At 40.7% G+C, this 13209-nt stretch overlaps 1 protein-coding gene across 4 annotated transcripts in view; it reads right to left on the minus strand.

Annotated features, from left to right (window-relative positions):
* The window catches only part of LOC115362316 (serine/threonine-protein kinase WNK2), a 52756-nt gene that overhangs the window by 23832 nt on the left and 15715 nt on the right, over nucleotides 1-13209 (minus strand). For all 4 annotated transcript variants that reach the window (XM_030056196.1, XM_030056194.1, XM_030056195.1 and 1 more), the window contains exons 3-7: nucleotides 5980-6152; nucleotides 5478-5698; nucleotides 5229-5386; nucleotides 3450-3538; nucleotides 2311-2530 (exon numbers count right to left, since the gene is read on the minus strand). In XM_030056196.1, the coding sequence (XP_029912056.1) occupies nucleotides 2311-2530; nucleotides 3450-3538; nucleotides 5229-5386; nucleotides 5478-5698; nucleotides 5980-6152 (861 nt within the window). The remainder of the gene's footprint in view (nucleotides 1-2310; nucleotides 2531-3449; nucleotides 3539-5228; nucleotides 5387-5477; nucleotides 5699-5979; nucleotides 6153-13209) is intronic.

A 13209-nucleotide genomic window follows, 5' to 3' on the forward strand; every position in this document is an offset into this window, starting at 1 on the left:
ATAAATACTATATGTCACTTTCAGCCAACAATAAAGTGTGTTGGAATATCTAAACTGTAATGTGATACTTAATCATTCTCATCCCCCATCAGATTAGGTGTATGCCACTGGCCGCCTGTTCAGTTTCCCATGTTTTCCACAGATAGTTCAATGGTGGCACAGGGGAGGGGCGACTTACTTTCAATCTTGCTTGTTATGGACAGAGAAGGTCACATGCTATGCACCTGGTGCAGTAAGGGAGATTTGTTTAGATCAATTCTATACATCTACACACTGAGCAGCTTTTTATTTTGTTGCAGATGTGTCAATATATTGTTGGTGTGCCACAGCCTATTTTTATACAAATTGTGACGTAATGATTTTTTTTTTTTTTCCTCGGCAACATGTTTCTGTCACAGTAGAATTTTTTTTAACACATTAATGGGAATCTGAGTATGTATGCAACTGGCACCGCTGCTTGTAGAGCTTTTATGAATGCTTATAAAGCCTGCATTTTCAAAATGAAAAATCTGCTTTTAGCAGATTTTAGGCAAGTTTTTTTTTTTTTTTTTCTGCTACTTTTTACCGCCATGACCCATGTATCTCTTCCTTTTAGTGGCTTGGCTGCTCTCTCCATCGCTACACCTATCAAAAACAGCTTTCTTTATATAGAGAAATGAGAGAGTGGTAGTATGGTAGTGTGCCAAGTAGTGGGCACACACGTCAGTCTAGAATGATCCTGATTCACCAACATACACACAGTGGTACGAACAAAACTGACTGATGCACACGTGTTGTGAATCCTGTGGTAATTTTGTATGTGCACCCCAAACATGCATCTATGCTATACCAGGCCTATTTGAAGTGCAAGGAAGTGCAAGGAAGAGCAATGAACGCTAACTTGCATGGCTTTCCCTCCACAGTAACCAGACCTCAACTCCACTAAACATTTTGGGAACACTTGAAAAGGACAAAGGAAAAACATACTGTCATATCACAAGAAAATCTCTGGAATGCTCTAAAAAGAGTACTGCAATAATGTGCATTTGGCAAATTGTACAAGAATTTGTAAATACATGCTATAAAGAATGATGAGAGTAAATGGTAGACATCACAAACACTGAGAAATATTTTACCTAGTTAAAAACAATCTTGTCTAAGAAATATAATTTGACAACAAATGTATATTCATTTTTTTTACAAATGTTGAAAAAATGAGGTTTTTGTATGCTGCTGTAAATTGTAAGAGGGTAGGAGAGAGGGGGACTAGAGACAAAGACATACTGGATAAAGACAGAAATAGAAACAGCAAAAGAACATGACGGGAAACAAGTTATGTCCTTGTCTATAGGATGAATCAATGTGATTGAGAGCATGGACCACTGACTAGAGGGATAAAAACACTTTGGCAGACAAAGTGCAGACACCTTACACAGACATCCTCATGCCATATCTGATAATACACAGTATATGCGTCTGTGTCTTGATGCAACAGACAGGCCTATATTTATTTATACACAATCAACCCTATCACAAAGACATAAAGAACTGGCATGCAGTCATTTTGAATAGTCTTCCCAAGAGAATAAATAAACCAGAAAAAGTCCTCCTTCCTGTTTTATTCTAAATCTGTCTCAACAAAGTTTTGAACTCTCCACTAATATGTAGCAACATCATTTTTCCAAAGAAGCAAATGTGTAAGGCTATCCAGTAAGAGGAACATCAATGTTACATAATTGATATAAAAAACTTGAAGTTATTATTGTAGTCCCAACATTGAGAAAAGTCTGCAGCTTTTCTGGGCTGGGCGTTTATCACAGGGCCTGAGAATACCTTATCTGATGAGGGTCACTGGAGAAAAATATGCAAACAAGAGGAAAAAATAAAACAGCAATCATGAGATTCCTGGAAGTCAAGAGTTATCACCAGCAATCTGCATGTGGGCGCATTCCCTGATGATGAGATATGGGCACAACTGGCAACTGGCACATGCTATGTCGAAAAGACTCCAAACAAAATCTCACAAGATGTAGAAATAGCAGGATAACAATAAAATTTCAGTTGTTGAGACTAAAATAATGAGGAAGAATTCTTCATGCAGGACTTTAAGACAGCCACCATGGCCGTTTCTGTGCTTCCTTGATAAAAAATTTCCAGAGATATTTAGAACCAGATTTACATGATTAAAATGTATATGGTCCTGATTGGGCCTTAAAGAATGTAAAGAAATACAAAAGAAACTGAATGTCCTTGTAATTGTTTATGAAGCAAAATAAGTTCCATCCATGTATCCATTAATTCCTAAAACTATAGCTTCAATCATTCACTCACCATCTCCTGTGCCACTCCCTCAGGAACCTCCTTCTCCAGGTCAAATGTGAATTCGATGGCTCCGCTTTCCTTGTACTTCCCCTTCAGCTTTTTGGGGTCCTCCACCCACAGTTTAAGGGCTATTGAGGTCTTTTTCCCATCATCCTCCTCAGCTAGCTCCACCCGCACACCTGTGTCCTCAGCAAAGAAGGCGTGGTTCAACAGATCTTTGATGGAGTACCTGAGAAAAGAAACAGAGGAGATCAGACAAAATTGTACTGTGACATACACCTATATACTATACATTGGTGCCATGTGCATATAGTCTTAACAAATAAATAAATGAACAGATAATGCAATAAAGTATATTGTGATACTTCTTCTTGTGAGACATTATCACTACACTTGTGCCAAGCATCGACATTTGAGTCTTCAACTTAATTTGCAAAGACAGGACATTTGTGTTTCTGCCTTTTTTTAACTGAAACTGTTCTGTCATGTACATGATGCAGTCACTGTGTACATTAAGACACTGAAAAAATGATTGATTTCAGCTTATTGAAACATTATTTTGCCTTTTACAGGATATTTTTCTGCTTCAGTTACAGAGATTGTGATGCACCATAGCTGATTATCTTACTACCTATCATATATTGCAGAATGACATGTGTCATGATACCATTGTTATCACAAGAAAAATATTGTGATAAAATCGTACCATGAGTTGTGAATCCCAGTGAATCCCACCCTGACTTATGGGACACATTGTCCTACATCTTATCCAGTAAATGCATCATGCAGGGATAAAAAACAAAATGCCTCTTAGCCTGTTAACACAGTCCTTTCTTATGAAAAAATGTGATTACTACCTGTCCTACCAGGAAACAGAGAGGCAAACAGAAATCTCTCAACAGAAAAAGCAGCCACACAAGGCTATTCAAGGGTTATTTCTCTGTATTTCCGAATACATACAAACTAATTATGTAAGAACGTGGAGGACACCCTGCAGATATTGAGGGAGATTGCTGTGCTGCTGAGAGCCCAACTGTCAGTGCCAATGCAATGAAGCGGGGGTGGGTGAGACAAGTCACAAAAGATGAGAAGGCACTTTGTGGGCCCTGTGGGCTGGACAGTGGTCAGCGATAGGAAGAGTCACTCACCGCTCTTCTTTCTTTTGGCAGATACACTCCCCAATAATCTCCTTTATTTCAGGATCCATGACCTTGTTGTAGCTGGCTGGCTTCACCCCCTGAGGAAAGGGGAATGAAATAAAATGCTGAGGACATGCCATGAGAAAATATTGTGTGGCTGAGGAAACTATGACAAGGGAAAAAACAAACGAAAGAGGCTGGTCTAACTCTCTTCTCTTAGTACAGCACCACTATAACCAGTTACTCTGTCCACAGTGGTGCATTTTCAGTGGCGTTAAAATAATCTGTCTGTTCATTAATTCTTAAAAAGATATACTTTCTGCATCTCAGGAAATATAAATAGACTCCCTATGGGCCGACACATTTCTAACAATTGTGATGGACTACACTGCACTGCATGTACTAAGGGAGAAATGTACAGTTAGCACGGGATCTTTTTCAACATTTGTTTCGGTATCTCACAATGGGCCATGCCTCCCACGTGCAGCACACACACACAGCACTGTAGAATAGCAAATTGTTGCTACATGCGCACACCTTGGCCCGTGGCTTGACCTTGAATGTGGCGAGGCAAGGTTCGCCATTCGCAATTCTTGGCTCCGTTTGATACAAGAAGCAGTAAGCAACCGGTATGGTGGCCAGCAATAGTAGCTACTGTTTGGTGACAGACCAGCTACTAAACTCGAACTGTGTATCTAGCCCATTAGCCACATCTGCCATCTGAGAATATATAAAAGAGCTTCTAGGGAACAGCACAGAGGCATGTCCAACAATGACATACCTCACTCATGTTTTCAGAGAACCAGTGCTAATTTCTTAACCTAATCTTCTCTTTGGTTGGTCTCCTATTAGTAACCTGCCTTGGTTGCTCGAGGGCACTCTGATATGCATACAGTAACAATGGAGAGTACAGTATCCAGAGACACAGCAGCTTTGATGCATACTGTTGTTAATACTGCCATGGAGGTCATCTCTCCCTTATCAGCAGGTGAAAGTTACGTCTCACATTCCAACTCTGCCAAGTATCAAGAGTGGAAAATCAATACCCTCCATCAAATCAGGAAGTATATCATGACTTCAGAGACCCCCTGATCTAAAAACAGGATGCTTAGCAAGCTGGGAAACACTTAGTTAAATGGAATGGAATACAGCCTTAGGGCTTTATCAAGAAAACAAGGGAGATTTGGACTCCCTCTATGAGTCCATATGGCCCATTATAATAGCCACTCCGGTCAAGGAGCGAAAGGCTCTGCAACAAGGTCCCATTTAACTAAAGCCATCACAGGAAATCTGACACTGTGTTTCCATATATGAAGTGTCGCTGGACTGTTGCGTGATATGAGCGATGTCATATAATTAGGCTACTATGGCAGCTCTGTGATCCCACAACATAGCATAATTTTTGTGATACTGTTAAGTTACAAATAGTGCAATAAATTCAAACTATAGGATACTGTCTTTAGTAGAATGAGCCATTTAAAGTTAAAATCATAGTAATTACATTTAATGTCACACAACCCCTGACCTTGCGAGGCCCCATCTTATAGATTTAATATAGCTTTCCCTGAATTTCTGAAAACTGTAAGAATCACAAGACAGATTACATTTCCAAAAGTGCTGTTATTGCACAGTAAGTGTAAGCCAACTGATTGATTTTATCTGTTTAAAGACAGTAAATAATATGTAGTTTTGACATGGTGTGTAAACTGTGTATTGTAAGAATTCTATTCCAAAACAACAGACATAAATTAGAAGGAAACTTTTCATTAGTAAAGAAACTGGACTCACACTAGTGACTTTGCGGTAGATCTGAGCAGCATTTTGACACTCAGAGTAGGGGTATTCTGAGGTGGCCATCTCTAACATACACATTCCAAAGGCGTAGACATCCACAGCCTCATCATAGTGCTCCTCATACATCTCTGGAGCCATGAACTCTGGGGTGCCTGCAAAGAGATAGCCCAACAGGCGATTAATTTTCATCAAATTGCATGAGATACAAAACTGACTGGCTGTTCTGCTTGCAGAGTCCCCTACCTATGACACTCTTGGCAAAGGAGGCCCTCTTGAGTGTTGCCAGTCCTAGGTCCCCTATCTTGACTGACCCTGTAGGACCAGTGATGAAGATGTTATCACATTTTAGATCCCTGTGGATGATGGGAGGGGTCCTGGTATGGAGAAAGTGGAGGCCCTTCAGGATCTGTCTGCACCAGCTCCTCAGCACCTTAGGCTTCATCACCTTGAAGCGCTTCAGATAGCTGTAGGGAAGAGAAACATACAAACACATCACCTGACAAGCACATCACCTGACAAGTAGAAGAAAATATTTTCCCAAATCCAAAAATAACTTGACCTCATTGATGCACTCTAAGAGGCATATAAGCTACAAGTTTTGCTGCAAGTTAAAGGCTATTGCCTTGTACAAGTCTTTAAATGGCACCTCAATGGAATGCAGGACCACATACGCAGTTGTGTGTATTGTTCTTTCCTCCTCAGACTTGTTAGTGAAATGTTTTCTCCTTCATAACTGAACACTCACGTTTTCAATGTTCCTGACGTCATGAGCTCGGTTACCAAAACAATACACTTCTTCCCTTTGAGGGGTGACTCCCAAAAGTCATAGAAGCGGACAATGTTGGGATGCTGGAGGCCTTTCAGCATCTCTGCTTCCTCCTTGAAGCGCTGACGTTCCATTTTGGACAGCTTACGATCCTACAGGAAAGGGGAATAGGGAAAAAGAGGAAAAGAGAAGAGGACAGAGAAAACATTAAACACTTGACTTGAGATACAGCTTTGAGAGATACATGTAATGGCACATTTGCTTTTCAACAACTACCAGATGGAAGAGGCCCTCACCTAGGAGGCTTTTTCCTTCATTTTGATTGCTTGTGCATATGCGTGAGTGAGTGTGAGAGAGTGAGAGCAAGAGAAAGCGAGAGAGAACAGTGTATGTCTTTGAGACATTCACAAATCTCTAATTGGATCATATATAATATCACAGCTGATGACAGCCAGCAGTGCCTGCACCTGGAAGAATCCAGGGCAGTGGCTTCCTCAAGCAATAACAAGAGTCAGACCTGGATATCATGCATGTGCATAACTTTATTACTGAGAGAGAGATATGTGAATATTAGATGCTAAGCTTGTACAATGTGCTGTTCTTGTCAAGGCAGCCAAATGCCACTCTGTGAGAGTTAGAAGCTAGATGAGTCAGCTGGAAATTCACTGATGCAAGAATAGTAATTTAGGCCCAGATCTTTGATATATTTGAAGTACTTGACTAAATGAATTGCCCAGTGCCAACAAAACAGTGACTTGGGGCAGCTGATTTGTTGTTTAGGCCAGTGGGCAGTACTTAGTGTCCCAATCCTCCAAATTTTTGTTTCAGCTGTATGCTTGCACACGTGATTAAATTAAGAGCTTGATGTTGATTGGTTGACCACAAGAAAGTGATCAAGCTGATTAGGGCATGCATGAAAGTATACAGTCCTTAACCTCATTGGATATGCAACAGCATAGCTGGAACAAAAACTTGCAGGACAAGGAGTCCTTGAGCACTGGGTTAGGAAACACTGATTTAGGGCCAGTGCCCTACAAAATGTTACCCACAATTTTCACTGAGTAATAAATCAGGGTGATTAGGGCACCTGGTAAGAATTCCCATAGGACACCTCCCCTTGGCATACTGAGCACCGCTGACTGGGAAGAGGCCCTAGAGCAGTGTTCCCCAACCCAGTCCTCAAGGACCGCCTGTCCTGCGGGTTTTGGTTTCAGCTCTGCTCGTGCACACCTGACCCAATTAAGGCCCACGCATCTTCAGGCACGCCCTGTTTAGGTAGATCTGCTTCAACCAATCAGCATGAAGCCCTTAAATGGATCAGGTGTGAAAGAGCAGAGCTGAAACAAAAACCTGCAGGAAAGGCGGTCCTTGAGGACTGGGTTGGGGAACACTGCCCTAGAGGACACCCAGGACACACTAGCGGGACTACTGGGCCTTTTGAGTGGTGGACACTCTACTTTTGATTTGTAATACTACAAAGCAAAAATGAAAATACAGTAACTTTTGCCACAGAGGCAAGTTTGCTTGGGTTGAATCAATGCCCCACAGGTGCCCTACAGTAATTTTCCATTTAAGACAGGTCATGTTGGCTGATTTGTGAAGGAACCACACGATGACTGCAAGGACATACACAATGAACGGGGCTTGAACTGGCAGTACCCTGCTTGTATAGTGGAAAAGTGGGCAGCTGTCAACCCCTATTGAGGTTCAAATAGTATATAAGATGGATAAATGGAGAATGTTCTCTTTTTCTTCCCATATTACTGCTGTTTACATTCTCAGACAAAGGAGAAAATCGGTTAATTATGGTTAGGGTTAGGGTTATCCATGAATTACTGTTACAAGGGCTATCATTTTATTTTTGGAGTTCTTGTGAATTAAGCATTTTAAATGAATTGACAACCATTCTGTTGGTGCATGAGCATTGTTATAGTAATGAACTAATGAAATTTATGATAAAATACCAGGGGCAAGTAGAACTCTGGCACACTGGCATGACCAATCTTAATATTAAACATAGCATAGAGAAAGCTTTGTTCTCATCTCTGCAGTATGAAGTCATTTATAAAGGTTCTCCTTGCATACTGAGTTCGGGCATTAGATGAGATGAACTCATCTTGGTAAATTATCATAAAGCAATTTGTGGGTGGGCATACATCTGTGTACAGGCACTGAGAAGGATTATAGATGGCTAATGCACAAACCACAGTTCCTTAGCTCAACAGCAGCATTTGAAAGGTTTCCCTTCCTGAGAACACCATCCATCGTGTGTGTGTGTGTGTGTGTGTGTGTACACATATTTATAGTTCAGTAGAACATCATGTGGGACATGTTTCTTTGATTAATGCTCCCAAGAGATAGCGCTCCCTGACACTCTTCAGCCCCACAGCCGCCCCTCCTGCTTAAAGTTGTCATGATTTTATGACTGGAAGACACAGAGTAAGCACAATTTTAGGTCACTAAACCCCCCATGTGTATGTCCTTAAGCCCTGTGCTTCCTCACTACTTTTTAATCACACAAAAGAACAAATACTCCAAGAAAAACTATGTGACCTTTCATTATGCAATAGTCTGTTATCGATTAAAAAAATGTATTCAGTCTCCCAAATTTTGTCTCACCTCAACACACAATTTTGAAGACCCATTTATACCTGGTATTAAAATGCAGTATCTAAACATGCTATACCAATAACGGACAGTGTGATGATGCCCACTGTATTTACACATTGTATTTATATGCATTCTATCTGCATTTTGATGAGCTCCTATTTTTCAAATGTACTATGCCAAGCAGGTGAGTAGGTGTGGAGATGACACTGTCAATAAAAACAAACAAATGGTGGGTTTTAGGGTCATCAAGCATAATGCTGTACAGCCTGGATTTACTTTTCATTTGAGACGGAATGGCTCATCTTTGATGACTCTTTCATAGGATGCAACAAAAATAACGACCAGACGTTTTTGCAATAACAGTGTTTGCAAACTGCAGCTGCTCTCAGTGCTGCCATAGTGTATCTGCTTTGGCAAAGGAAAGATGACTAGAGGGAGCGGATGACGTTTGAACAGGGATTTTCGAGGTATGGGTCCTGAGCCACTGGTGGGATCCAGTGTGGAGACAGGTGGGTCGTAGGAAGGCTGCATCAATGCATTCTTTTCTCAATAGAGGAAGGAAAATTTTTAATCATCATTTCTACATCCATCAGCTCCCCTAAAGTATCAGTATCAGTGAAAGTGATGATGCCTGGAGATTGGGAGCAGCCCTCTTAGCTAGCTGACAACATGGACATAATTCTTAAAACCAAGAGCAGCTGATACGCTACTTAAAAAAAATGATCATACTCATAAACAAAAAAAAAAGGCATCACACAGAATTAATCATATATTGATTGTGGTTTTGTAGCGTGCCAAGGATCTGATGATGAGAAACCCCCAAATGTCAGGTCAAGTTGCATTGTCATCCCTCCTAATTACAGTGTGTTGGGGAAAAAAGGAAATATAGTACCACCAGGACCAACGTTAGCATGTGGTACCATTGGTTTCCCTAGAAATTTAAACAACACATGACATTCAGCAACTAATAAGCTTTAGTAATTTGCTTATATTGAATGCAAGACAATGTTTTAAAACTAAATATAAAACAAATGTAGAAAGAGTCATTATAGGAGCCAAATATGTTATGTGTCAAATTTAGTGGTTATTCCCTGTATATACTGTGGGTGTCGCTGTACTGTCATTGTGCACAGGTGTATATAGGTAGTGATGTCACTGTTGTCGGCAGGTGTTTGGCCCGGAAGGGCAAATGGTTTTTGACCGCGAGAGCGCGAACATGCTTGAGTGTGTTTGCTCGGTTTTTGTTTTGTAATAGAGATGGACTGTGACACTGTTATCGTGCACTAGAAATAAATTGTCTGTTACGTTGCATCAGAAGAACAGCGTGCGGACATTCTTACTGAGAACACAGCAAGCAGCAGCAAATGCGCGTCAACCACAGGTTTTCCTGGTCAATCACCTCAGTAGCCAAGCAATAGGCTTAGCTCCTTCAATAGTCATAATAATGAAGAATGTGCACTGACAGCTTAACTACTTTTTAACTTAACTTCACAAAATATTTGGTGGGTCTCAGGACAAAAATAACACCTTTACATGAAACATTTGGGAATCCCTGTGAGAGAAGCCTTCAGTGCAGCTGAGTGAATGGCAAACTTCACAATGAGTCATGATATTTTTACTTCACAGTCAGTACTTTCTCATAATGTAATCATACTGTATAGATTGCATTTACTCCTGGCTGAAATCTGATCGCAAAGAAAGCCAGACAATCTCCAGAGGTGATCTAGTCCACAGCTCTGACCACATAAATCACATCTTAATACTCGGCATAAATGGGGTCATAGATTCTGAGAGCAAGCCTGAGCTTTGTCCAACTTTGTCTATTGATAAAGTGGATGCTTCTCTGTGAGGTTGTTTGTGAGGTTATTTCAGAATAAAAAGTATTTTATTCAAAAATTCCCATTTACAGATGTAGCATTTGAAATGCTTGCAGAGTTCTGTAAAATTACTACCTGTATTTTCTCTGTTGGAGAGCTGGAACCTCTAGAGAGAATTTGCACAAAGGATGCTAACTCTCACGGGACCTTTGACACTGTGCTAGCTCGCTCAGTGTTGTAGTATTCATGTGTTTCCTCCAGTCCCAGCAGAACTTTGATGGGCTAATAATGATGGGTCTCTTCTAGTTTGATAAGTGATGCTGACTTCATTCCATAGTCTATCTTACACGAGATCATCTGTTCAAATCTGACAACGTTTTTCTTCTTTGAAGTGGACCATATTACATCTGGGTATCGTTAAGATTTAGAGATTTTGCTGCCATTTGTGATTCCTCTTGTTATTGAGTCTTTGTCAGTTCGCCTTTAGATTCCTGCTGTATAAACTGTCAGGGATAAAAGACTATGCAATAGCTTTAATGAAGCTAATTTTATTTCTCAAGTAAATAAATAATGAAATAAAATAAGCCGTACTGTTATGTCTGCGCTGTGTTCTCTCAAATAAGGCATTATATCAAATGTGCCTTTGCTGTTTTAAACACTGTTCTAAGATACATGAAAAAACATTCAACAAATTGGACTCGCATTTATGTTTACCACTCTCAGTGGGTCATTCAAGTGCACTCTACCAGTAATTATAATATTTCCAACGGCAAGTGAAAGCAGCATCTGCTCGCTACTGTTGTAAATGACGACCACGAGCAGAGCAAGTGCAGAAATACTATAAGATAATGAGGTAAATACTGGACTCTTGGACCAACAGTGCAACCATTTGGTTTCAGAACACTAAGATTATGATAAATGAGCTGTTTAGAAGTAATTACTCTTCTTCTATGCCATTTTTGAAACTCTCTAGAGACAGTCTGCAGCAAGTACTACTGTTCTGAAGAAAGCTACCATGAAAATTTTCAGTATGTTGGCCATAAACCTGTCTTTCAGCTGAGTGACCCCAGAGTCAAATTATGTCATTGTTTGCAAATGACACCTCATGTAAAGGGTCACAAAAGTGGTTACACCGTTACACAAGAAGCATCCAGCTGTTAACCATTCTTAATGATAGGTATCATTAGTGAGGCAGATTACTGATTCTAAACTGGAATCAATTCAAGTGCGCAGCCTTAATATTACATACCTGAAAGAGCAATAACCCAAATAAGCTATTTCTGTCTCAAAGATTCACCGACAGCACAATACTTAGTTTTATTCTATGCTCCACTTACAAGTACAACACAGACAATTGGAGTTGCTTAACAAATGCCCACAGACACTGGCCTACTTAAAAGCAGACTTGAGTAAGAGATGCATTCATGAATAGCACGTACCATTTTTTAGGAAACTGTCATCCCAAATGCCTTACAGTTACATGAATCCAAATCAAACCAAGACCATGTTTGTTCCACGCTATATCCATTTAGCTGATACAGATGGACATACAATACAGATCCTACAGGAACTGACCATTCAAACAGACTGATGGCCACCTCTCACCACACAACAGTGGGGATTGTCAGCCAAACTGGACATTTCTGTATCGCTGGAGTAGGCTGTACAATAAAGAGTACAATTACACAATACACAAGTACACAATAAATACAGCCCACAAAAACTAATATTCTACCTTTTCTCCCTTCTATCTACCTTTTCTCCCTTCTGGCTCTCAGAGACCATATATTTTTTGTATCTCATTCTGATATGTCTGTGTGGCACTATGAGCTCCCATAACATAATAGAGTTGAGCACACAGATGTAGTGGGTGGCAGCACATCACAGTATTATAGATTAGTTCCTGCTAATGTCACAATCTATTTTTCTGTGCTTGTCACCCAGTGTGGTGGTTCTGTGTGTTTAACCTTGCCTGGGCGGCTCTGCACTCCACTGTGGCCAGCTGCACTTCTTCTCTAGCCAAGTGTACTGCACACACACTTGATAAGATTCTAGAAACACACACATACTCACACACGCACACAATCTGTTTACAGCACTGTGGGCAATTTAAATGTAACAGAATAATGAGTCATACTTGTGAAAGCACATATCCCTCAAAATAACAATGAGGCAGTAAAAGAAGCCAAATATATTTGATGCTTATGTGATATCCTTCTTGGCATGATATTTGTGTGGTGTGTGCGTGTATTTGTTTGTGCGCAATATGCGTGTCTGGAGAGATGGATGTTCCTCTAATGTCACGGCATGCATGTGTCTCTCTGTGTGTATCTTACCACGCTGTGCACAACACCTCTGAGCCTACATGTGGCACCTGAATTATGCAGGAGCCCCCATGTCGGCTGAGGGGGAAAACAGAAGTGGGAAAGCAAATGGAGAAGCAGAAGGGTGGGGGTGGGGTGTGTGATTGGGACTTTGGGAACACAGTGCAGTGGGTGTGTGCTGGTTATTTAGGAAAAGCAGCATGATTCCTGAAAGATGAGAACAGGAATGATGAAAGGGGAGGGAAAGAAAAAACAAATGTAGGGAGGGAATGTAGGGAGAAGAGGGGAGTATCACCTAAAGGGATGGTGACACAAGGGTGAAATTTACTTTCAACAGTCTATCTCATTCCTCATTCTCCAATATTAGACCTGTCTTCTTAGTAAACCTCAGTCACTGTGCTGCTCCTGTGCAGCAAAGTGCAATTGGGGATAACCCAGCCCAACTTGGCCCGCCCTAT

The sequence above is a fragment of the Myripristis murdjan genome, chromosome 7 (assembly GCF_902150065.1).
Source record: "Myripristis murdjan chromosome 7, fMyrMur1.1, whole genome shotgun sequence".
Taxonomy (NCBI): domain Eukaryota; kingdom Metazoa; phylum Chordata; class Actinopteri; order Holocentriformes; family Holocentridae; genus Myripristis; species Myripristis murdjan.